This window comes from Harpegnathos saltator, unplaced genomic scaffold (genome assembly GCF_003227715.2).
Source record: "Harpegnathos saltator strain DR-91 unplaced genomic scaffold, Hsal_v8.6 scaffold6, whole genome shotgun sequence".
Classification (NCBI taxonomy): Eukaryota; Metazoa; Arthropoda; class Insecta; order Hymenoptera; family Formicidae; genus Harpegnathos; species Harpegnathos saltator.
Window position 1 is genome coordinate 213,404 of NW_020230426.1, and position 26,221 is coordinate 239,624.

The 26,221-nt window shown below is 47.3% G+C and overlaps 1 protein-coding gene across 1 annotated transcript in view; it reads left to right on the forward strand.

Annotated features, from left to right (window-relative positions):
• The first annotated feature begins 5,585 nt into the window (after positions 1–5,585).
• Positions 5,586–26,221, forward strand: part of LOC109504093 (beta-1,4-glucuronyltransferase 1) — a 46,901-nt gene continuing 26,265 nt past the window's right edge. Inside the window, exon 1 of the mRNA XM_019842729.2 lies at positions 5,586–6,121. Within this exon, the coding sequence (XP_019698288.1) occupies positions 6,020–6,121 (102 nt within the window). The 5' untranslated portion in view covers positions 5,586–6,019. The remainder of the gene's footprint in view (positions 6,122–26,221) is intronic.

Genomic DNA, 26,221 nt, shown 5'->3' on the forward strand with positions numbered 1-26,221 from the left:
CTTTAGAGGATTTTGCTCTTATACTTATAGGGTGTGCGGTAATTAGCTGCCAACCCGAAGTGTCAGGGTAGATTGGATTAAGACGAACATAAAAGTCCTATACCGTTTTGCGAAATTTGCAATAATTATCGAGTTATTAATGACAGAAATCTGAGGAGTGGGGGCGAATTATTGCGAATCTCGCAAAATGGTGTGAGACTTTTATGTTTGTCTGAACCCAATCCTACCTTCGCACTTCGGCTTGGCAGCTAATTACCGGACATCCTGTATATGGCCTCAAGAGGACTCCTTTAAGATTAAGAGGAAAATATTATAAACACATTATTCTCAAAGTTAGAGGAACTATGTATGTTATATGTGTGATGCAAATCTTATTGATTTTAATATAAATTTCCTCTTATATACAGATTATTTGATCTTTTTTTAAGAGGATTATTATTTATTCTTATTGGGTTGTATGCGAAATAAAGTATTTTTTGCTCATTTTCTCTGCATCATTTCTCTGCATTTTTTCGGCTTTTCGCCGCCATATTAGATCAGCCATTTGGAATCTTGGATCGGGCCAGATGACATTCGAAAGTTTATGTCATTACCTACATTTTAAGCATCGATTGAAGTATTTTATTTAAAATCTGTTCTGGGCGGAGGGTATTCGATTTCACGTGGAGTGACTCATATATATGATATATATATATATATATGTATAGATGTGGTTCTGACTGCAGTTTTACAATAAGCAGGCACGAATGAAGTAAGATCATCATAACAAATAAATTTCCAATCAATTTTATTTTATTACGGACTTCATAGCTACAAAGATTTTCATCATAACCAATTGTACGAAACATAGTTGAGAGAAAGAATATATTATTCAACTTCTTGCAGTAGATTATAAACTGTATTTCACCAAATATGGGTGAATTATTTTCGACATATATTGCAACAATACACACATCTTTTATAAAAAGCGTTCCAAACATTCTGACCCATGAGTATATATAGTTATTTTTTCGTTCATATCTGGAGATAGAATATGGAGCCTGAACAAAACAAGCCGACATTCCAATCAACACATTCTTCTTCATGTAAGAGAAAAAATTAATTGATATAAGAGGAAATCCTCTTGAAATAAGAGGAAAACAGAATAATATCTAATAAATTTTAGACGAATGGTTCACTTTAATCGCTTTATCGAAGGAGGAGTGCTTTTTCTACAGGAGAATTCGCTTTAAAATATGAGATTATGGGAGAAATCATTTTACAAATAGAATACTTTTCTCTTGGTATTTCATATATTTTTTCATTCGTGCCTGAAGGTAGAGCCTGAAGGTAGAGAAGGTAGAGGTTGATAAATTTTAGGTAAATGGTTCACTTTAATCGCTTTGTCGAAAGAGGAATCCTTCTCTTGTAAAAGGCTTCGCTTAGAGTATGAGACTATGAGGAAAAATCACTTGACAAATAGAATGCTTCTTTTTTCGGGTGAGCAAAACTTGAAGAAATCCCGTGACTTGTATCGTTACTCGCTCTCGTAACGACTCATTTTTACAACCTGCTCGCCGCTTCGCCGCTGTTTATTTCCCGCCGCGTTATCGCCGCGCGCGCTCTGTTTATTCGCCTATGGGCGACTCTGCACGTGCGTGCTTTTTATACTCTCACACGCGTCTGTCTCGTTCCTCCGTATCACCGTGGCACTCCTTGACGCAAGACGAATGTGTGCACGTTGCACTTCGCGTGGCACGGGTCAATTTGAAAACGGCACCGTTTACGTGCTCTCTTAATGCGGAATGCCGCAATATCGACCGGCCGTTTCCGCGGATGACCTTGTTTTTGACCACCGATCCAAGTTTCTCGTGCGATCCCGCCAAGAACTAACTTCCTCTCTCCCCCCTTCCTTCTCTCGCACCCTTTCTTTCTCGCCCACGTTTTGTCGCGCGCGCGCGCGCGCTTATATCGTCGAGACTCGGTTGGCTGAGTCGGCGGGTCGACGAGGTCCCCGTAAATAAATTGCGCTCGCACCCAGGAGATTAGTCCGAGGATCAAATATTTAAACTTAATCCCTTCCGCATAAATAATTTACTGAGTTATCCGGGGATCCGTATATGCCCGCCATATCATGATTCCCTCGACGCGGACTTGTAACGGCGTTGCGCGTACAAACAGGGACTCGCGTACGCGTGAATACTGAAAAATACCACGAAAACCAAAGCTGCACCTCGATATGCGATTGCAGGATCCACGGGAGCCTGGAATTAGTAGACGTCGCGCGGAAGGAGGGGAGAGAGAAGAGGAGAGGTCGTGTCATTCGTGGAGCCCAATTTATCTTCGCGCGCTACGAACGGCGCGCGAGAAGAAACGCGCGAAATTCTCGAAATACCTCGTCCGCTGATTATCGCGGCATGCATGCGTGATGGCATGACGCGTGATTGCATCCGATGGCTTTATTCGCTCTCGTTCTCCGAATGAGCCGCCTTCAGCTCGCGCGAAGCGCATGCGGTATGTAGCTGTCGTGCGCTGCGGCGAACTTGTCTCGGAATTATTCAAAGTTCTTTTTACCCACTCAACGATATCGTGCGGAAAATGAGCGCATGCCAAGAGCAGCAAGATGCTTGGAAAAAAGAGCGGCAGGGAGAAAGGGAGAGAGAGAGGGGGGAGAGAGAGGGGGGGAGAGAGAGAGAGAGAGGGAGAGGGAGAGAGGAAGCAACGAGCATCTTTACCGCGACCATGATCCGCGCCGGTATTATTCGCAAGTCGTGGAGCCTAAAAATCTGGAAAATCAGCGACCGTAAAGCTCGCCCGGCTGCGCGGCCACCCTCTTTTGAATATGTAAACGCGCCCCTCCCCCGCTCGGGAGGCCAATTTCGCCGCCGCGGCTGAGACCGTTATTACGCCTCTTCTGCAAACAGGCGGCCTGCACGATTCGCGTTATTCGCGGCCGGCATTATTTTCGCGAGTCTCGCGACGACACGTCTGACGTCTGGTCGGAGAAAAAACCAGCGCCGGGTGAATGCGATCAGGTCGAGTCTCGAGGCACCTCTGGCCCCTCGCCGCGCGAGTCTCGCTTCATGACGTCAAAAGCGACGTCAAAGACGACGACACAACTTTCTAAGAGACGCGTTAAAGACGCTTAAAGACGCCTGAAAAACATCTAAAGATAAGTAAGACGTCCTCCTCGGACGTCCTTAAGACATCTCTTGGAAATTTGTGTCGCCTGGCGCGGAAAGCCACGCTGAAGAAAGTTGGAATGTTTGGAGTCGCGCTGCGACTCTCACCGTGGCGGCTCAGAGCGCAAAGTGCGCGATTCGTCGCGACGTGTAGATGCTGTTTTTAAAATACGTGGCGATCGCCACGTCGACTCGCGGCGCGGACATTGTTCGTTATCGCGTCGCTACGCGGACGGTTTATCTTCACTTTATTATTCCGCGGCGAGAAGAGAAACTCGGGATTCGATTAAGAGTCGTTAGTAAGAGTCGCGGATGGACTGCGAAATATTCTTTCTAATCAATTAAGCGCCCCCACCCCTTCTCTTCGTGACCTCTTTCAGACCTCCTCGGGTCGACTTCTCACTAAACTGCAGTATTTCCCGGTAATTCCGTCAGTTCAGTCTTATTTGATTTCACCCGATCTCAGCGGAAAGAAGGGGAGAGGGTAAGGGGGGGGGGGAGAGAGAGAGAGAGAGAGAGAGAGAGAGAGAGAGAGAGAGAGAGAGAGAGAGAGAGAGAGAGAGAGAGAGAGAGAGTTTCACTTTATTAACAGCGATATATTATTGGGCTTACACCGTCGTTCCTTTGTAACTCGCCGTGATGATTATTTTGTCGTTACTTCCTTTGTAACTGTGTTACATCTCGAAAGAGTCGCCTTTGATCGCGCAGTATTAATACGCGCATCATTCTCTTTCCTCCCTCCCCGAATCTTTTATTTATTCGTCGTTTCGAGCGAGTATTGGAGGAGAGGATACAATATTCAGAGTAACTTCGCTCCTTTTTATTTTTACAGCCCGGTGTTTATCAACTTTGCAACGGGGCGCATTCGCGATGCGCAACGTGCTGCATCTTCGAATGCGAAAGTATCTTTACTCGTATGCTAATTTGCTCGGGCTATGCAGTGTGCTTGCGGAAGGATAAAACAGCGGAGAGATAAATTTAGCATTGGAAAGTTATGAGTGGGAATTTATTGATACGGAAAACGCGTTAAGACTTGCACGTCGGTTCTCACTCCGGCGGCTCTGTTTCCCGCGCTTCGATAATTTCGATAGCAATTTTCCGACGATGAAAATTGACGATAATACGGCCTCAAATCTTGCCTTCAAAGTGTCACTCTCTGAACGCTTCGCAACTAGAGCTCATGACAAAGAGAAAATAAAAAAAAAACATAAGTCTTTTTCTCTTTCTTTTTATGATAAATACAAATATACACCCAAAAAAAAGTAATTTCAGAACAAGCGAAATCATCTAAATTTGAGAGGATTTAAAGAGAGAGAGAGAGAGAGAGAGAGAGAGAGAGAGAGAGAGATATATATATATATATATATATATATATATATATATATATAATGCAAATCTAATTGATTTTAATATAAATTTCCTTTTATACACAGATTATTTAATCTTTTTTTAAGGGGATTATTATTTATTTTTCCTGTATTTTATTCTTACTGGTTATATTAGTTAATTTGAAAAAATTATTATAATATATAGCGAAAATAAGAAAAAACACAAGTCTCTCTCTCTCTCTTTTATGATAAACACAAATATACACCAAAAAACAGTAATCATCATAACAAACAAATTTTCAGTCAGTTTTGTTACAAGAATGTTCATCATAACCGATTGTATGAAACATAGTAATTTACCCATATTTGATTAAATATGGGTAAATTATCTTCGTTATATATGTTACAGCAATACACACATACCCTTTTTAAAAAGCGTTCCAGATATTCTGACTCATGAGCATATGATTATTTTTTCGTTCATGTCTGAAAGTAGAGCGTTACTGAACAAAAGAAGTCGACATTCAAATCAACATATTCCTCTTCATATAAAGGGAAAATTAATTGATACTAAAGGGAATCCTCTTGAGATTGGAGAAAAATAGTTAGAATAATATCTAATATAAATTTTGGACGAATGGTCCACTTTAATCGCTTTATCGCAAGAGGAATCCTTTTTCAGTGAAAGCTTTCCCTTAGAATATATGAGACTATGGGAAAAATCACTTTACAAATAGAATATTTTTCTTTTGCGTGTACAAGCATGAATATTCGTAGAAACCATTTCTACTATTCTCGCGCGCTGATCGCAGCTTCGACTCCGGTTGCTCCTGCATATCAGTAAATACATTATGTATCCCTATAGATAACTCTTCAGCTGTCCCCCCCTCCCCTCCGTACTCGTGGCACGGCCTTCGCTTGCAAGCAAGCAAGCAAGCAAGCAAGCAAGCAAGCAAGCAAGCAAGCAAGCAAGCAAGCAAGCAAGCAAGCAAGCAAGCAAGCAAGCAAGCAAGCGAGCGAGCAAGCAAGCAAGCAAGCAAGCGAGCGAGCGAGCGAGCAAGCAAGCAAACGAGCAAGCAAGCAAGCGAGCCAGGCAACGAGGCGCTACCCGGTCGAACGGCGCGGCGGCAGTCCGAAGGTTGATCGATCCACCGGTTGCGCGCGCGCTCGTCGCATGCGCGATGCCAGGCCGCCGACACGCCGTGAGTCGCCACGCACCGCGACGGATAGAAGCGCCGACTGATAACTCGCGTGTTCGGCTTCGTAAATAAAGCCGTCTCGCCTCTCTTTTTCCGCGGTGCCCGACCGCGGCTCGCTGCCGCACGCGGGCGTGGTCGCGCGCGCTCTCTTTCTCTCTCTCTCTCTCTCTCTCTCTCTCTCTCTTTCTCTCTCTCGTTCGTTCCCGTCCGCTCTCGGCGGCGAGAGTGTGTCATCGTCGTCGGCGTCGTCGTGACTCGCGAGAGCGCGAGGGGTGCGTCGGGGACGTCCCGGCGGGACGGGTCGTACCGTCGATGGTACCGACGGCGGCGGATGTATGCTGAGCGTCAACCCGCGTCGGCCGACTTCGCCATCAGGCTGCCGCCAAGCGGGGAGGAGGTCTGTCTCGCGTGCCAGCACACATCAATGGTTCAGGTGAGTGCACGGCTTGTTTGTACGAGGACGTCTGTTGGGGGCTGTGGTGGTGTCGCGGCGGCGGCGGTGCGATGCCGCTGGCGAGTTCCTCCGTCTGAAGGACGAAGGCGGCGGCACGCGAGCGCGCGTGTCGTCGCGCGATGCGCTACTTGGCTCGTCCCGCCGTCGTCGTCGCCGTCGCCGTCGCCGTCGCCGTCGCCGTTGGAGAACGTCAGCTGTGGCCGATGATAAGCAGCGCGAGCGTCGGGAGCGCGACAGAGAAAGGGAGAGAGATGTCGCCACTCGACGAGGACGACGTTAACGATTCGCGCGCGCCTTCTCCTACTCACGTGCTCTCGCGGCTGCCGCTTGGCTTCGCTTCGCGTTTTCTTCTCCGTGCCGGGAAATTCGGTGTAGCTTCCGGCGGCAGCCCACCGAACGACCGCACGGCGATCGTCGTGCGCTTCGTAAGGTTGAGGTTTCCCAGCCGCTTCGGAGGTTCTTCCCCGTTCACGCGACGTGCTCTGGGTCGCCTGTGACGCGTCGCTACTCGCGCCACGCCGCGCCACCCTTCTTATTCATAATTGAAGACGCTAATGTAGCGCGCGCGGTGCATGCGCGCGAATATGCTTCGTTCGTGACGGTGTCCGTCGTGCGCTATCCGTATCTACTGTAGTAGCCAAGGTCAAGTGGCTGCCAAGGTCGCTTCGTGCGCGTGTGCTCGTATGGCAGTGTAAATTAGGTCAGAGATGTTTGTCACCCTCGTGCGCCGATAAGCGATAAAAGTGTCGCATATAAGTGGCGCTACTATTGACAAATCCATATGATTTTTAGGAAGTACTAACCTTCAAATGATACGTGTCAAAATTTCATGACAATCGGACGTTTGGTTCAAAAGTTACAGTGGTTTTAGTGACGCACGACGTCGACTCGTTTTAGCAACGCGTCGACGATTCAGCGGGCTGTTTGGAGTTGTTTCAGCGCAATAAAAAGGATCTTTTGATGCGGTATGTGACAATGGATGAAACATGGATCCATCACTACACTCCAGAGTCAAATCGGTAGGGAAAGCTCCAGGGAAAGAGATTTGGCTCCAATGAAGAAGTGATCGCTGAAACTGAAGCCTTGCTAAAACGAGTCGACGTCTCGTGCGTTACTAAAACCACTGTAACTTGTGAACTAAACGTCCGATTGTCATGAAATTTTGACACGTATCATTTGAAGGTTAGTACTTCCTAAAAATCATATGGATTTGTCAATAGTGGCGCCATTTATACGTCATCCTACGAACTTATTGAGTGATGTGTTATGCCGGTTATGCGTTGTATCTTTCGCTCGGCGATCAGCTTTCGCTTCGCTTCGCGAGATTTCAGCGGGATGGTCGAATGTAACGCGATAAAACTACCGACTGTGTCCGGGTATTTATGTTGAGGATTCTAATTTGAAGATTCTCTGCGGAAATCAGAAACTGATCGTTCTCTCGCGAAAATTGCCGAAACGCGCCGAGCTTTTCGAGCTGTTCATTCATATAATGAAGAGGCTGCTTCTGCGCCGAGCTTTAGGAAACGGTATCTCCGGCTGAATCTCCGACGAGTCCCACTTTTAGCAACGTTTTACTTTGGAGCTTCATTTCATTAGCAACATTTCAATTTTTAGACACCAAGATATAGCTCGTTATCAAATTAGCGAGGTATGATAAAGCGTTTTTCTCGAGAAATGATTAAAAGAGGCCGCGATAAAATTAGACACGCGCGCGCGGCCGCCCGGGTACTTCTCGCATAATAAAACGAGCGTGGAAGCAGGATCGGATGAAAAAAGAGAAGCTCTCGATAAATCCGCCTTCCTTTAGAGCCAATAAAACCGCGAATACACGGGCGAACGGTACCGTTTTAAGACCTGGACTCTGGCTGCGCGAGAAGAGCGTTAATATTACCAGAGCCGTCTCTCTCGTGGCCGTACAATTCCAACACACAGTGGCGGTCCTCTTGCGATCGCACGGCCATGAAAATCGCGCTGTATTTTATCGAAGACTATTAATCCGCAATGGCCCTGAGCTGGCCCGCCGGCAAGGTAGGGGAGGAAGCGAAGCGCGCACTGTAAACCGTCAGCCCCGACCCTGCAGTGGCCCTTTATGTAAATGGATAATGGTTCTACAGCGGTTGGCTGGGTTCCTAGACGGCGAGTACGTTGCGACTGCCGAAGGGCAGTTCATTAACTGCCAGACTCCGGTTCGATGAAGGAGCGTTGGGGGGAAAGAGCGAGCGAGCGAGAGAACGAGAGAGCGAGAGAGAGAGAGAGAGAGAGAGAGAGCAAACGGCTTTGAAGTGGCGGCCTCGCGGGCGTCCAACACGGAACAACGAGAATTATCTTCTATTTCTCTCTGCGCGCCCCCCTCCGCGCCCCGCAACATTCGTTTATACCCATCCATCCCTTAACGCGCGCGTACAAGAATACCCGACTGGCTGTTGATTGGGACGCTTCAGGCGAAGCAATAATCGCTCCGTTGCCCGGCACACCGGGTATGAAAGCTGTCTCAGTGAATTGACGTGAACGAGAAATGTTGATACGCGCTCTTCTATTCATCCCGTATTATCGCGGTTCGGTGATGCAGCCGCGACGAAGTAACGTGGCGGAGCATGCATTAATTGCCCGAACGGGGGCGGGGGGGGACGGAAATTCCGTTCCTATGCGTGCGCATTTTCTGGTACGATATATACATGTAATATATAAATTTCTCTTAGTATATATACATAGAAAAAAAGTAATTTCAGAACAAGCGGAATCATCAAAATTTTAGACGATTTTATTCTTATATATGGCCTCAAGAGGATTCCTCTAAGATTAAGAGGAAAATATTATAAATACATTGTTCTTAAAGTTAGAGAGATTATAGTTATATCTATAACGCAAATCTTATTGATTTTAATATAAATTTCCTCTTATACACAGATTATTTAATCTTTTTGTAAGAGGATTATTATTTATTTTTCCTGTATTTTATTCTTATCGGTTATACTGGTTAATTTGAAAAAAATTATTATAATGTATAGCAGAAAGTAATATATACAGATGAACTTCTGGCTCCAGTTCTATAATAATTAGGCACGAATGAAATAAGATCATCGTAACAAACAAATTTCCAATCAGTTTTGTTATGGATTTCATAGCTGCGAAGATGTTCATCGTAACCAATTGTATGAAACATAGTTAAAAGAAAGAATATATTCTTCAATTTCTTAGCAATAGTTTATAAACTGCATTTCGCGGAATATGGATAAATTATCTTCGTTATATGTTACAGCACACACATACTTTTTTTAAAAAGCGTTTCAAATATTCTGACCCATGAGCATATGGTATTTTTTCATTCATTGTCTGGAGATACGAGTAGTGCATGACTGAACAAAAGAAGCTGACATTCAAATCAATATATTTCTCTTCATATAAGAGAAAAATTAATTGATGTACAAAGAAATCCTCTTGAAGTAAAAGGAAAACATAATATCTAATAAATTTTAGATGAATGGTTCACTTTAATCGTTTTATCGAAAGAAAAATTCTCTTTCTGTGAAAAGCTTCGCTTAGAATATTGCTATGGAAAAAATCACTTTACAAATAGAATACTTTTTTCTGGGTAAGGACTTCAAAATCAGCCGGATAAAAATTAAATAAAACGTGCAAATTCCTTTGAGCACTTTGTCCTGATTATAAATAAAACCCTCAATCTCAACCTTAATCGCGTCTGCTGCATGTAATATTAAACGCAAAACGTTTGCGATGTAGAAATAGATATTTCACACATTTGCAGCAGTGTAGACTAAATCATCTATGCACGTCATCTTGGGAAATTTTATAAAGATAACATGAGCATACATTTATAACACTTAGGAAAGCTAAATTGATGTACCTCATCTGGATGAAGATCGTCTGCACAATTTGACCCGCGTAAGCGCTGACCCTGATAATCTGATAATTGTTATTCGCAAACATTATTTCTTCACTCAACTAAATAATTATCAGAAATTATCGGACAATCTTCGTCGCAGTTGGCGTCAATCGCCGGAATCCGCGCCGGATTTCCGCGCGAGCGAGGAGATCACTCCCGGGACTGCCGCGGACTACCGCGATCGTGCTGTATCCACTTATCGCGCGCGCTCCACCGGACGATCATCGCAACCAGCGATGCGCTCGTCGACGCCGCGCGCCGAGCGGTCTCTCGAATTGTGCGCGAGCGCGACGACCGGACGTTTTCCCCTCACTCCCCCCGAGATGCGATCGTATCTGTAAAGCGCCGTTAATATTTTCCGCGCTATTAACGCTTCGGCGTAAGCTTCACGCGGCCGGCGCAAAGTGCCCGCGTGCGTGACCGTTCGCTATCAGATTATACGGTTATGGCGACTCTCACGTAATGACTCCCTATCGGAATAATTGCCGGTGACGTAATCCCGCCTCGTCCAACGCGCAAACGAAGTCGCTCGCGGCTTTCGCTCGAGCGCGTGTAACTCTTCTCAGAGTTTTTCTCTCTCTCTCTCTCTCTCTTTCTCTTTTCCTCTCGCTCTCCCAGTCGCAGACTCAATCGCGCGGCTAATTGGTCCGCACCGCCGCGTTCGTTATTGCCGCGAATCATCATCATCGCGCTCGGCGCGATTGTGAGCAAATAAATCTAATAATTAACAGCCTTTCATTAACGACCGCGGCAATATCGGCGATTATTTATGTAAACCGGCGATTATTTATGTTTTAATTGTGGCGCGTTTATTATTGCATATCGGACGCGAGAGAGAGAGAGAGAGAGGGAGAGAGAGAGAGAGACCTTTGTGAGTTAGCCGATTGTGCGATTACGTATCCATGCCTGATTGTTTTTAACACGGTGTCGAAGCGTTAAGTTCGTCATATTGAATTAACGGTTATAAACGGGTTACCGTTAATTGCGGGCACAATCATTCGTGAATTGTATCTCTCGCTGTGAGATGATGTAATTATCTTATGAATCTCCCTCTCTCTCTCTCTCTCTCTCTCTCTCTTCCTCCTTTTCGCGCGTTCGACCCGTCTGGAGAAACGCGCGCATTCAGTAGATGGAGGATTAAATAAAAAAATAAAAAGATAAAAAAGAAAAACTGCCGCATCTCATTTCGTGCACTACGTTTCTTTTGCCATGTGGCGTGTAATTTCGTTCTTGCACGGGTTTGATACGATTTCCGCGTGCGATGACCGCGCATAATTGGCTGCATGTCGTACATGTTTGACAGAACGTCGCCGAAGGTCTGTCTATATTCGTACAGCGAATAATTACGATATGTCCTAGATACTTTGCACATCTCGCTATGGACAAAAATAAACGAGACCGCAGTGCAATATCTGCAGCTCGTGAATGTTTCTCACTCGAGATGGCTAAGATTATGAAATTTCGTCTGTGATTAATCATGGAAGGAGAAAGTGAAAGAGAGAGAGAGAGAGAGAGAGAGAGAGAGAGAGAGAGAGCTGCCGGAATTTTTTACATATGATCGACGAACGGATGACTGCCACGACGAGTCGAGATGCAGTTTCCCGAACAAAATATTGTTAAATCCTCATGAAGCACAAGGCCCTGATAAGGTTGAAAGTAGGATGCCCTAAAAAGGGATGCCTCATTGTTACCACATCAGGCCTCGAGATGAATCTTTTAGGGATATCTTAGATTTTACGAAATAAAACTTTGATAGGGAAAACTGATAAAGGCCTTAGAAAAATTTATCAGGGGTGCTTTAGATTTAATAAATAAAGTTTTGGTAAGGAAAGCTGAGAATTTTTTAGAGATGCCTTAGATTTTACGAAATAACACTTTAATCAGAAAAACTGATGTGGGCCTTAGGATCTTTTAAAGATGCTTTAGATATATAAAATCAAGTTTTGTTATAGAAAATTATTAAGATTTGAAGCGTGTAATAAAATTGTCGTGGTTTAGTATTGTTTCAGTAGGTATGCTCTATTTGGTTCTTTTCAAGATTTTTTAATTATATTAAAAACAAATTTTGCTAGTTTTATTAATTGCCATATTCATTAGTCTCTTCCAAGGATTTCTCTAATATTGCCTTCGTTTTGGAATGCATCAAATTTTAATAAAAATAGTAACAGGATTTTATGTGTAAAGAATGCCATATTTCATTGTAAAGTATGCTATATTTTTAAAATAAAAAATTCTTGTGGTATACTAACGAGGTTTTAAGGAAATAAAAATATTACAATCTAAATTTCTCGGAGTGAAGAAAAGCACGAATATTTTTACTCAAGCTATAGCAAAAATATCACCTTATAAGCGCCTATTAATATTGCCTTATAAGGACCCATTAAACCATCTGTTATACATCTTGTAAGGCCCTTATTTCTTTCTATCCCTACTAGGACCCGATTAATGTTAGGGAAAAATAATCAGGCCCTTATCGGAGCCCTATTAGTTTTTCCACTCGGGTTACAGATCGCGCGAGTGCGTCGGGAACACAGACGCACCGTTGGAACGCCACGCGCCAGCGGTTTTTCCTTCTTCGTTATGACGTCGCGCGGCCGTCGGATGAGCTGACGAAAATCAGCATTCGTATAATCCGCCGGGTGCTTGATCGGTCAGCCCGGAGCGAAAATATAGAGCACTCGACGTGGATATACCGAGCCCGAAACGACCAATTTATTCGCGGTCGAGTTACCCTTCTGTGCCACTGCTCTCGTTGATAGTATCTCCTGCCTGCGAGCAGCGTCCGAAATCGTCGGTTCGATCTGAACTATCGACCGCGTGTATTTGGGATGCGGGAATGTTCGATAGAGAGTTGACCGGTCCTCCCTCCCCCCCTCCCCCCCTCTCTCTCTCTCTCAATCCTCTCGCTCTCTCGCACCGTCCGCTCGCTTTCTCGTGCTCGCGCGCGTGCGCGCGCACTCGTCAACCTCGTAACTTGTTTGATTTCAATCATTTTCGAGTGTTTTCAATACATTTTCCAAGTGTTTTCGATGCGAGGCTCGCGAGCGGGCGCCAGGTATATTGTTTTATCGTTTCCGGCTGTTTTCAATGGGCTCGGAATCGTGCCGGATATGCGAATCGAAAACGTTGCATTACAGTCGATGCCGAATACCGACGCCGCGTCTGAAGTCCCGCGCGCGCCGGGCAAATTATTATTTTTTTCCCCCGTTTTATTTCCCGATGTCCGCGCGCGCGCTTCCGCTTTGCGCGCGCGCTTACACGCCGGCTTGTCGTCGTTTTTCACAGGATACACGGCGCCGATTCTGTGAAGTATGATCTTGGGATACACACACAACACCGCCGCGCCGCGCAGCATTTGATGAAGAACCCTTATTAAAGGGCGAACGCTGCTGCATTCCAAACGTCGAATATAATATTTCGGAATAAGGGACACGCGAGAGGGAGAAAACTGGGAGGAAAGGGAGGAGAGAGAGAGAGAGAGAGAGAGAGAGAGAGAGAGAGAGAGAGTATTTAATCTCCTCGTAAAATCCTCGCGATTTTTTTCCCTCGACACATCGTTTCGCGCATCTACGTGCAGATTAAAGTAATCCAAACAGTTCGCTGTTGCTTGATTTATTTCGATATATATCGAGACGCGTATAATTGAGTTTGCAGTCCGTTAAACGCGAATTGAACAAACATTTTCTCTTGCAATCAGAGCTCGATATATTCAGACTCGCGTTAACTCGTTTGTGATTAAATTAAACTCACTTATCATCTTCTCTCTCCCACCTCCCCCCCCTCTCTCTCTCTCTTTCTCTCTCTCTGCAGAAACTGTAGCAAAGATTATTAAATATATCGATAAACGTTCCGAATACACTTTGCGATATGAGAGATGACGGCCTCAATTTACGTCTTCGATCTGATTTTTATGACTTAATCTATTAAACTATGCCTTCAAGACATTGTTTTTGTCCCCTTTCTTTTCTTTATACCGGCGCACTTAATCATTTTTGTTGTCAGATTGCTCGTGTTAGTGGTAGCGCTTCGTGCATGAGAGGCGGCAATTACTCGCCGGGACGACCCGAGGAACGTCGCCGCGACGTGATTTACATGTCTGAAAAACAGAAAACTCGAGGAGAGTAGGCTGAAACTACCCTCCCCCCTCTTCCCCCGCGCCCTTCACGGTGTTTCTCAGCCGTGGCCACGTTCCGCGGCATCGCCGTCTGCTGTCAGTGACACCGACGTCTTAGAATCGTAGCTTGTTTAATTATCTCGGTAGTTGTGCAAAGCAAATACGTGCGCCGTGAGGAAAATTGAAGGTACGCTAATTATCGCGTAAAGACGTAAAAAGGAGGGTTGACGAGCGCAAGAGACGAAGAAGGGCAGAGAGAGAGAGAGAGAGAGAGAGAGAGAGAGAGAGAGAGAACTGGGAGAAGGTGCAGGAAAAGAGGAAGAGGGAGCGAAAGAAGAGTAGTTGCTTAATTGCAGTGGTTTCGCCACTCGACGAGGACGACTCTCGTCCTTAACTCCTGCGGCGGGCATATATATATATATATATCTGTGTGTGTGTGTGTGTATTTTATATATATATATATGTATGTATATATATGTATGTATGTATATATATATATATGTATATATATATATATATATGTATATTCGCGGTTTCCGCGTTGCATAAGATCCGCCCTCAAGGTGCTCTCATCGAAAACGACTAACTAACTAGCTTTTGCACTCATACGCGGTCGGTAATTACGCGGATAACGTTTGCGGAAGACGAACTGTGAGCTGACTCGGGTTTCTTGCGTTTTATCTGTCGCAGCGGTCTCGCCGCGAGTCTTTAACGCGATGGAAATAAAACGACAAAGACAAGTTTGAGAAAATATTTTCATACTCGAGGACATCCGGAGTACTCCAGGATACGTCAAAAGCCAGCCCCCTTTCTTCGTGCCTCCCTCCCCCTCCCCCTCTCGTCGCTCGTTCTCTCTTTCAACGTATCTCTAGCTACCGACGTGGCGCGCGACCTACACCGCTGCGAGAGGTAGACGAATTAAAAGAAATCGGCGGCAATTCAACCTGCAAAGTCGCAGATAAGAAATTCAATTTCGCAGAACGAATTACCGCATAATGAATTTTAATCCACTTTATTTCTCGTCTACGCGAGAGATGACGTAAAAATTTATTAGCGGATCACGGAGTCTAACGTAAATTTCCATGAGCGAGCGAGAGAGACGCGCGCGCGCGCGCGCGCGTGGAAATCGCCAGAACGGACCGAGGAGAGCTAGAGCAAACGAACGGCAACACCGAAAGGGTGGCGCCGTCGTGATAGAGTGATTTTTTTATCAGCGCCTGTTTAGCATAAAACGACTCGAGGTATCGAGGTATCCGCGGTCTCGCCTCCGTTCGGCGGGAGATGCCGCTCGACTGAGAGCTCGATAATACGCGCGTCGGCCTATCTCCTTGGCGGGCGAGGATGAGCGAGATTCGTTTATTATCGCGAACCGCATCTCTCTCTCCAGAGAGAGAGAGAGAGAGAGAGAGAGAGCGGCCCTTTCAACCGGTGTATCCGATGGTACAGCGGTAACCGGGCTGCCGGGACGAAAAGGAGAGAGAGATAGAGATAGGGAGGAGGGTGAAGGGTTTCTCTCAAAGAATTTCCAATTCTCAGCTTCTCAGTGGCGCCTTCGACGTTACGTCCGTGCGCGCGCGCGCGAGAGAGAGAGAGAGAGAGAGATGGCTCACCGTAATGAATGGTATTCAGTTTATTCCCGAGCTAAGTTACGCTGCAGCTCGCAGACGTTGCACCGCCCGGTTGCATCCAGCCGGTGAACCAGAAGTAAAATGGGACTGTGGCGAAATTGAAAGGCGGAATTTAGCCTATATATCTGTTATCTGCATGCGAAACTTCGCTCTCTCTCTCTCTCTCTCTCTCTCTCTCTCTCTCTCTCTCTCTCTCTCTCTCTCTCTCTCTCTCTCTCTTTCTCTCATTCTCTTCTCTTTCCCCCGAAGTCGTTATGGATCGGCGCTCTGTCCTTCTTTTGTGCCAGCCCGCTATGGCGAGGTACGACGCAGAACGGAGTAAAGTAAAATTTATTATATATTTTAAAGCGGCGGGCTACACAAATACACAGCCGAAATAAAGGGAGGAGTGAGCGAAAGATAAAGCGACGAGACGTGTGCGAACTGGCGCGCCATGGCAAATCAAGATTGACGCGAAGCATGGCCGGCGAGAGAACGAAAATATCTCACAATGCGATTGGGGAATACACAAAAGTGCGTGGAAAAATTGCCCGCGATGGCGAGAGCGCGACGAAACCAGAAGATGGGAGATAAATATAAAAGTATCGGTATAATGATGCCGATCGCAACCCCATGCTGAATGTATTCGATATCTATATATCTATATTCATATATATATATATATATATATACACACTTGGTGGTAGTAGATTGTAGATGGAAATACCTGGAATCTCGTAACGCTGTTATCGAGGGACATGAAGAATTCAGTTCGTCTGCTTGAAAACACGGTAAGAATAGTCGGCATGAAAGGCAAGACATACGGGATCGTTCGCGGTATTCGATCGTTCTGAAGAACCGCGCGGGGGTCATTATTCATCGTCTCGCTCGCACGGCTGCGCGCGTGTATTTCTTTCTCATTCCTCTCCCCGCGCGAAGATACCTCCGCACACGTACCGTGGCAGAAGGAAGTCACGAAAGTCGCGAAGGAGAGCCCAATGACCCATCGATAAGGGCCGCCGTTGGCGGGAGATAATGATCTTAACATTCAGCCCAAGGTTGTTAGCACTTTCTAATCGTACGAATTCCTTCCCGGGCATAATTACCACAAAGCCGCGCTACGAACGTGTGCCGCGCACTGACCGACGGGATCGTTCGCTCTGCGCTTGCGAAAAATTCAAAAATGATAAGTCAATGTCGCGCACAACTGAGAATCTAATAACCTAGTTGCACAAATTGTCAAGGCTGTTACGCCGATTTGTGTACGGACGAGATATTCGATATATCGATCCTCTAAGTCCTTTATTCGATTAATAAAAGAGAAACACCCGTCGCGCGGTCGAGCGCGGCGAATTTTTACGCGACAACCGAGCGTTACGTAACGGCGAACGCAGATTTCCCATCGGAAACTGCGAAACCGCTTCGGCTTCGGCGCATCGTATTCGGACAACGTCGTGCATAGAACATGCGTCCGTTATCCAAACCGGATCTCGAACGGAATTGAGGACGATGGGGGACGAGAAAAATTGCGCTGGTAATACCGATCTCTCTCCCTTTCCCTGCCCTCCTCCTCGCTCTCTCTCTCTCTCTCTCTCTCTTTCTCTCACTCACTCACTCTGTCTATCGCTCGCGCTGTTCGAGCGCGTGCGGAAGCGCATACGCGCGTCGCGCGTAACTGCGTTACAAAAGTAATTTCGCACGAATGCGCGAGGGCCGGACGTCGCGCGCCATGGGACGGAATAAACAATCGACAATCTCGTAATCCCCCATCGCCCGCCCCCCGAATTATGGAGTATTATTGACGAGCGTGCCGAATTCGAAATTCTCCGGCGGCCACCGGAGCCTGACCGGCCGTTCGCGTTCGATCGTCTCGCCCGCGGCCGAAAATAGAAACCTCGAAATTTATTTGAAGTTCCGCGGTAGCCCGTTTCGGGAAACATTCCGTATTGTTTTTTAATGCCCCGCTTTCGGTCAGCGAGATTTCAAAACCCGATCCTCTTTGGGCCCTCGGTTTTCGCTTTTTCCGTGCCACGCACGGGAACGCTGCGGTTCGCGTCGCGATTCTCTGTGAATTGCTGCGAAACAACAACAGAAAAAAAATGCACCCACGAAAAGAAAACAGTAGGCAAAAAAGAGAAAGGAAGAGAGGGGGGGGGGGAGAGAGAGAGAGAGAGAGAGAGAGAGAGAGAGAGAAAAAGAAATGGATAAATACCAACCCGTGGAGCCACCGGCTTGCGGCGCAGCGATCCGCGCGAGTGGAACTCGCTGAAGGGTGATTTGCAAAATTAGAAGCCGATTGGAAAATCACTCGCGAGGCGGTTCGATCCGCGAGAGCGCGCCGAGAGCGATGAGAAGCACGAGCGACGGAACCACGAGCCCGAGTACACAATTTGATAATGGGTTAGCTGTGTAATGTGCACACATTTGCCGGTCCCAGCCGGTACACGCGCGCTACACGCTGCAGACTGAATCAGTGATAACAACGTGTTCGCATAATCAATCATGCCGTGACTCCACCTTCCGTACAGCGCTCCGCGCCTCCGTCAGTACTTGGCGTACCCATAACCCATACCCGTAGCGGTGCGCCGTCGCCGTCGCCGTCGCCGTCGCCGGCGGCGGCTCTTCATGTACCGTGTGTAGGGCGACGTGTAGCCGTGCGGAAGCAAGCAGCTACTCGGTGTGCACACGAGTTTCCGTCGTGCCGGAATTACCATAGGTCGTCGGAACTTCGTACGTTGCGCGACGATCGACGTGCTTTCATCGACAGCTCGCGCCGGCCTTTCCTTAGGGAAAAAGAGGGAGAAAGGGAGGGGAGCGAAGAGAGAGAGAGAGAGAGAGAGAGAGATTTTCTTGGGAGGTTTCCGTCGAGACTGATAGGAATCTGTCCCTCCTTTCGTCCTTTTCTCTTGAAAAAAAATTTGGGAAATTTCTGGGGAAGAAACATTTTAACGACGAGCGGCATGATATTGTACATTGATCGATTTAATCCTACTCTTGCAAATATCTTCCAATTGTCCGAAGTCTGCACCCAAAGAGAAGTAATTTCAGAACAAGCGGAATCGTCTAAATTTTGGAGGATTTTATTCTTATATATTTTATATTTATATATCAAGAAAATTCCCTTCAGATTAAGAGGAAAATATTATAAACACATTATTTTTATAGTTGGAGGGATTATATATATTATATGTATGATGCAAATTTTATTGATTTTAATATAAATTTCATGCACAGATTATTTAATCTTTTTTAAGAGGATTATTATTTATTCTTACTGCATTTTATTCTTACTAGTTATACTAGTTAATTTAAAAAATTATTATAATGTATAGCGAAAAGTAATATATATATATATATGTACTTCTGGCTCCAGTTCTACAATAAGTAGGCACGAATGAAATAAGATCATTATAACAAACAAATTTCTAATCAGTTTTGTTATGGACTTCATAGCTACAAAGATATTCATCATAAGCAATCGTATGAAACATAGTTAAAAGAAAGAATATATTATTCAACTTCTTGTAATAGATTATAATTTGTATTTGACCAAATATGGATAAATTATCTTCATTATATGTTACAGCAACACGCATACACCTTTTTTAAAAAGCGTATAAATATTCCGATCTATGAGCATATGTCTGGAGGTAAAGCATGGCTGAACAAAAGAAGCCGATATTCAAATCGACATATTCCTATTCATGTAAGAGGAAAATTAATTCATACGAGAGGAAATCCTCTTGAAATAAGAGGAAAATAGTTAGAATAATATCTAATAATCTATGACAACTTTCTGTCAAAATCCAACAGCAATATAGGAGTATTTGAACGTGAGTCTGTTAATTGTTCTACTACTGCGGAAGTATAGACGCTATTGTTGCATACCTAAAACTTATAAATAGCCATCTTTATTTTTGTATTTCTCAGACTGCTTATTTGTATTGGGGACTTGAATAAGTTCTCGCTGTTTTTTCGTGAAAATGAATGCTTTATTTAAAAAAATTAGTAAAGAACATGTCATTGAAAGTATTGTCCATGGCTAGCCACTACTTTCTCCCATCTTTCTGGCAGCATACGAATACCATGTCGAAAGAACGACTCATCTTTATCCACGAATCGACCCATTTTTTGGTATCTTCATAAGAATGGAAGTGCTGCTCAGCCAGGCCATGAGTCATCGATCGGAACAAGTGGTAATCGGAAGGAGCAATGTCCGGTGAATACGACGGGTGGGGTAGCACTTCCTATTTGAGCGTTTCCAAGTAGGTTTTGACCGGTTTTGCAACATGTGGCCGAGCGTTGTCATGCTGCAAAATTACTTTGTCCCTGTCTCTCCTCGTATTGCGGTCGTTTTTCCTACAATGCTCGGCTCAAAACGCATCAATTGTAGTCGATAGCGATCTCTCGTGATGGTTTCGTTGGGTTTGAGGAGCTCATAATATACTACATCCAGCTGATCTCACCAAATACAGAGCATGAGCTTGGAACCATGGATATTCGGCTTTGCCGTCGATGTTGATGCATGGCCGGGCTTACCCCACGATTTTCTACGCTTCGGGTTATCGTAATGTATCTACTTTTCATCGCCAATCACGATACGATGCAAAACATCTTTCCTTTTCTGCCGTTGGAGCAGCTGTTCACACGTGAAAAAACGCCGTTCGACGCTTCTCTCGGCTTCAATTCGTACACCCAATTTCCTTGCTTTTGAATCATTCCTAATGCTTTCAAACGTTTGGCAACTGTTGTGTGATCAACTCCTAATGATTCTGCAAGTTCATTTTGCGTCCGACATGGGTCTTCATCGAGTAATGCTTCCAATTCTTCGTCTTCAAACTTTTTCGGCGCGCCAGAGCGTTCTTTATCTTCAACATCAAAATCATTATTTTTAAAGCGTCTAAACCAATCTCTGCATGTTGTTTCCGGCAGAGCATGGTCGTCGTAAGTCTCCACAAGAATTCTATGTGCTTCAGCTGCAGATTTTTTTTTTAAAGAAAGTAATGCAGTAAAATTCCCCGCAAATATTCTTTTTTTGGCATGAAATTCGACATGTTTAAGCTATGAAAAAATATGTTATTTACGCTTCGGCGGAATAACATATACTGTCACTTCGAGCCTAATAGTGGAGCTTCACGATGAAGTTGGCTTGTAGTATTGCCCGATGCAAAAAGGCTAAGATAACACCATCTGTCGGGAAACAGCGAGAACTTATTCAATAGTCCCCAATATGTTACCCCAAACAAGTTTCTGATTTCTTCAGTAACAAATGCGTAATGCAGAAAAATTGTTGCTACATTTGCCACCGTACAGCAAGTATAACAAGTGCAGCGCTCAATTACACAATGTAACTGTCTCTCTCTCTCTCTCTCTCTCTCTCTCTCTCTCTCTCTCTCTCTCTCTCTCTCTCTTCCTCTCTTTAACCATCTCTCCTCCTCGGCGCAAGAACGACACGCGCGTCAATCAGACGCGAGAGCGGCGCATTTGCGTAATTGGCGACGCAATTACGGACGGTCTGGCTCTATTTATAATCGGAGCCGACCGATATTCGCTGGCCATTATGTCGTCGCGTCAACTTAGTCTCTCTCAGCTGCGCCGCCCGCTGTTTTCAACCCCTCTGCGTTCGCTACCGAGTGCTCTCGAGTCTCCGCGGCCGTTTACCCGCGGCAGTAGGTATCGACGAAACGCGTAGGCTGCGCTGCCGTTAGGACGACGGGATCGCGTCGCGTCGTCCGGCCGACGTCGATCAGCCTCGGCGAGAGCGGCAAGCTCCGATTCCGCTATCGATCGAAAAGCGCCTCCCCCGCCGCCTCTTTCATCCGCTTGGCGCGGACCGCCGTTGCCGCCGCAAACGCCGCATATTTGCAAACGACGTGCGCGCACGGACGTCCGTTGCTTACCGTAGAAGGCGCGGCATTTGTCGGAGGGCGATGCAACCCTGCGGGCGTGCTCGCTTGACGAGCGGTTCGACGTGTTTGTCGGATCGTCGGCAAGCTTGCACGCGCGCGCGCGCGTCGGGCTCGTCGAGTCTGCTCGCGAAACTTCACGAGAGAACCAAGCGGAGGGACAGCGATCGTGTCGGCGCGCCGCGACGCGACGCGACGCTCCGCCGCGCGAAGAAATCCGCCGCGTGTCTCCCGGTCGAATAGCACTCGAGACGGGACAGAAGTACTTCATCTCGCGGATTTCGAGGGGGTTCTCTCCTCGAGCCTCTCTTCAGCGATTCAATTAAGACCGTGAACCCCTTCCAAGACCAATCGATACACACCGATCTTGACGAGGTCGACGCGCGGGGTTATCCGCCGCGCGGTGGATCATCCTTTAATGGACTTTGCCAGAGTTTCAGCCGCCTCCCAATCTCGAAAATATTAAATCCCTCCCCTCCCCTCTCCTCCCCTCCTCCCCACCCGCCCGATTCTTTTATGCGAGCGGTCGCACGTCTGCTGCCTGTCGGCACGGGCGGACGAGAGAGAGGGGGAGAGAGAGAGAGAGGGGGGGAGAAAGAGAGAGAGAGAGAGAGAGAGAGAGAGAGGATAAGAGCGCGACCGGCGGCGGTCCCCGAAAAACGCGGATTCGGAATGCACTTCCGAATGCACATCCCAATGCATCCTGATATCGCCGCGCGCAGCAAAGAGAAAGCGAGCGAGGGGAGGGGCGGAGAGGGGAGGGGGACGAGCGGAGGAGCGTCTCTTGCAATTGTAATGAGCGTCCGCTGCGCGCGACGTGGAGGGTCTACCGGCGTTTAATAGCATGCAAACATCCCTCGCGGAGGCAAAGGGCGACGTCCTCTCGTCCCTCTCGCGCGGCCGGCCGGTGCGACGTCACCGCGGGTTAATACATCTGGCCATCAGAGCAGCGCGGGCGGGAGAGGGGGCGGGGGGAGAGGCAGGCGGAAGAAGCACGGCGCGCGACGTCCTGCCGGACGGCCTGCGACGGCTCTCGAGGAATTCTCTCGCGTTTTACACAGCCGCTCGCACGGCTGCACACGGGGCTTCCGCTTGTAAAAAGCACCCTGCAGCTGATGTGGCCCGAGGAGACGCGGCAGGCCCTCCACGAGGGCGCTCGCTCGCGGAGCAGGGCCGCGGCGTCGTACCTGCTCGCGGGCGCGGCTGAATCACCGAGGGCGACGACCAGTGTCGGACTTCGCTTCGCGAGTCTACCTTTGCGGCTTTGTTCGGCGAGAATTGCTGCGGCGGAAGAATTGCCTCCGCCTCGTGCGTTCCGTTCGCGCGGCTGCGCTATAAAAATGCTAATGCGAGCCGCTAATAGAGAATCTTCCGCGGGAGCGCGAACGTTTATGAAATCTCCGACGCGCGCTCGACTGCGCGCGTCACCGTCATCGCTTTGCGCACCTTTGTCGGCCGTAGGTTGATTCACGCGAGCGAAAAAGGCAGCTTCGACGCTGACACGCGAAGCTTTGACGAGAGCGCGAATTGACTTCAGCCCGACATCAGAGCGTCTCTCCTCGCGCGAAACAGGGCGACGGCGCGGCGCGGCGCGGCGCGGTGCGGCGCGGTGCGGTGCGTCGTCGGGAGACACTTGTTCGCACTTTGACGCAACACCGCGACGGCGAGCGGCGAGATGGAACGAAAACACGACGGCGGAAAAATCGCGTTTGCCGGGGAAATTATAAAAAAATAACGCACGCGGCGCGCGAAGCTCGTGCGTGTCGCGGCGCGCGAGACGTGTAACGCTGGCAAGAAAAACATGGCGCGTCTGAATTGTTTCTGACGGTCTAAAGAGGCGCGTTGGAATTCTTCCTTCGCTCGTCTCTCCTTCTCCACGGCGAGTTGCGTTTCACGGCTATCCGGAGCTTATGTGCGCCGCCGCCGCCGCCGTCGTCGTCGTCGTTTTCAAATATTATCCGCGAAAACATGTAGTAAACGCGGAGGGCAAACACGACGTGTGTACGTTACTAGTTTGTGAATACGCTACAAACAGCGAAAGCCGCTCGATAACGCAATAAACCTGCGCCGGGGCGATTACCAACAACGGACGCACCCGCGTTGAACAATTAATCCCCCGCGTTAGCATTCGCCTCCGCGCTGCGCCGGGCGGCATTTTGCACGTCGCGGTGCTCTCGTCATTTTTCATCGGGACGCGAGCGCGGATCGCTCGCGACTCAACCGTGTCTCGGCGGAATCGCTCGAAGAACGAAGAAATTCAGCGGGAGACACACGAGAGCGAAAGAGAGGAGAGAGGACGAGAGTGCCGGCGGATGAACCGATAACGCGGCAGTTCGCCGCCGCTCATAATTTCCCGCGCTTTCCTCGCGCGGACGGCGAGCGCAGAGTGTCGCTCCCGCTCGATTTTCGTCGAGAGCGCCGACGTAGATGCGCCTTCGAGCTCGCCAAACATTTGCGTCTGCCGCATACATCGAGCACAGCCGCGACGACGACGACGATGACGACGACGGAAAGGCATGTAATGCGTCGCGGTATGCAATCGCGCGTCCTTGCCGCGAGTTCCCCGTCGTGGCCACAACCGCACCCGCGGTGACCCTAATGCATCCGATATCCGCCTCCCCAAGTCGGTCAAGGCTCCTCCAGAAGATGCATTTCCACTCGAGACCTTCTTCCCGCTCGCGGGAAAGACGCTCGCGCTCGCGTCGTCGGAATAGCCAACGTTTGCTCACCGTTCAGCCGAGCACAAGGACGAGGACGAGGAGGCGAGGTCGCCGGGAAGGGGTTGAGAGTCGAGGGGGATGATTTATCTCCCTCGGGCCGCGAAGATTTTATCCCGGGTGTTAGTTCCGCCGGTTGAACATCCAGATGGAAAGCGGGCGGCACGGGGTGGCGGGCGAGGCCACCGCCGCCGCCAAGTTCTTATCGGCGTGTATATAATTTTCGGTGAGTTCGCGCGCGCAGTTGTGAGAGAGAGAGAGAGAGAGAGAGAGAGAGAGAGAGAGAGAGAGAGAGAGAGGTGGGGCGGCGCGCGAGCCCTTCGCAGCCGGCTGCGGAACGCGGCTGCGGGATACTTACGACCGACGTTTACGCCCGCGGAGCAACACATTGTTCCCCAAGGCGCATTAGGGCGGATTCCACGTCGGTTAGTTGGCCGCGGTTTAGCAGCGCGATTTTTGCCAGGGCCGCTATTGGAGCAGCCGCCGTCCCGGCGAGGGTAAAGCAAGCCCGTAGCCGACGCAAGTTCCGCTCGCATGTACGCGCCAAGCGCACACACGAAACTCCAGCGGGGAAACGAAGAGCTGAAATTTTCTCAAGGCTGAGTTCAGAACTTGAAACGCGGCTGTCGGTGTCTTTCGATTTCGGGCGCGCAGAGCGATAGCGTGGACGAGAGCGGACGCGATTATCCGGAGGACCGGCGCGGCGGGCTGCAAGCCGAGCAAAAAATTGTTAGGGCTATCTTCATGAAGCATAAGGCCCCCCGATAAGGCTGAAAGTAGGATGCCCTAAAAAGGAATGTCTCATTATTACCACGTCAGGTCTCGAGATGGGTCTTTTAGGGATACCTTAGATTTAATAAATAAGGCTTTGATAGGGAAAGCTGAGAAGGACCTTATAAGGATTTTTTAGGGATGCCTTAGATTTTACAAAATAAGGCTTTGATAGGAAAAGCTGAGAAGAGCGTTAGAAAAATCTTTTAGAGATACCTTAGGTTTTACGAAATAAGGCTTTGATAGGAAAAGCTGAGAAGGGCCTTAGAAGGATCTTTTAAGAGGATATTGCTTTGGATATACAAAATCAAGTTTTGTTATAGAAAATCAATAAGATCTGAAGCGTGTAATAAAACTGTCATAATTTAATGTTGTTTATGTAGGTACTGTAGGTAATGTAGGTACGCTCTATCTGGTTCTTTTAAAGATTTTTCAATTATACCGCAATTAAAAATAAATTTTATCAGTTTTATCAGTTGCCATATTCATTAGTCTCTTCCAAGGATTCTACTAATATTGTCTTTGTTTTGAAATGCAGCAAACTTTGATAAAAACAGTAGCAGGATCTTTGTGTGTAAAGAATGCTATATTTTATTGTAAAGCATGCTATATTTTTAAAATAAAAAACTCTTGTTGTGTACTAACAAGGTTATGAAGAAATAAAGAAATTACTACATTTTTTGGAATGAAAAAAACGAATTTTTTTACTCAAGTAATAATAAAAATATTTCCTTATAAGGCCCTCATAAAATATTGCCTTATATGGACCCATTAAACCACTTGTTTAAACATCTTGCAGGAGCCCTTGTCTTTTTATTCCTACTAGAGCCCTATTAACGTTAGGGAAAAATAATCAGGCCCTTACTAGAGCCTTATTAATTGTTCTACTCGGAAAGTGGCGGAATCGGAGGCAAAAGAAATCAACATTTCCGCCCCGTCGACTGTCGGCCGTTTCGCTGTGGGCGTTATTAAAAATTCGACGTTTCGTCGTCGAGACGTTATGCATTCATCGCACGATGGTGGACGCGGAGGCGTACTGCAAACTCGCGCGGGCGCAATA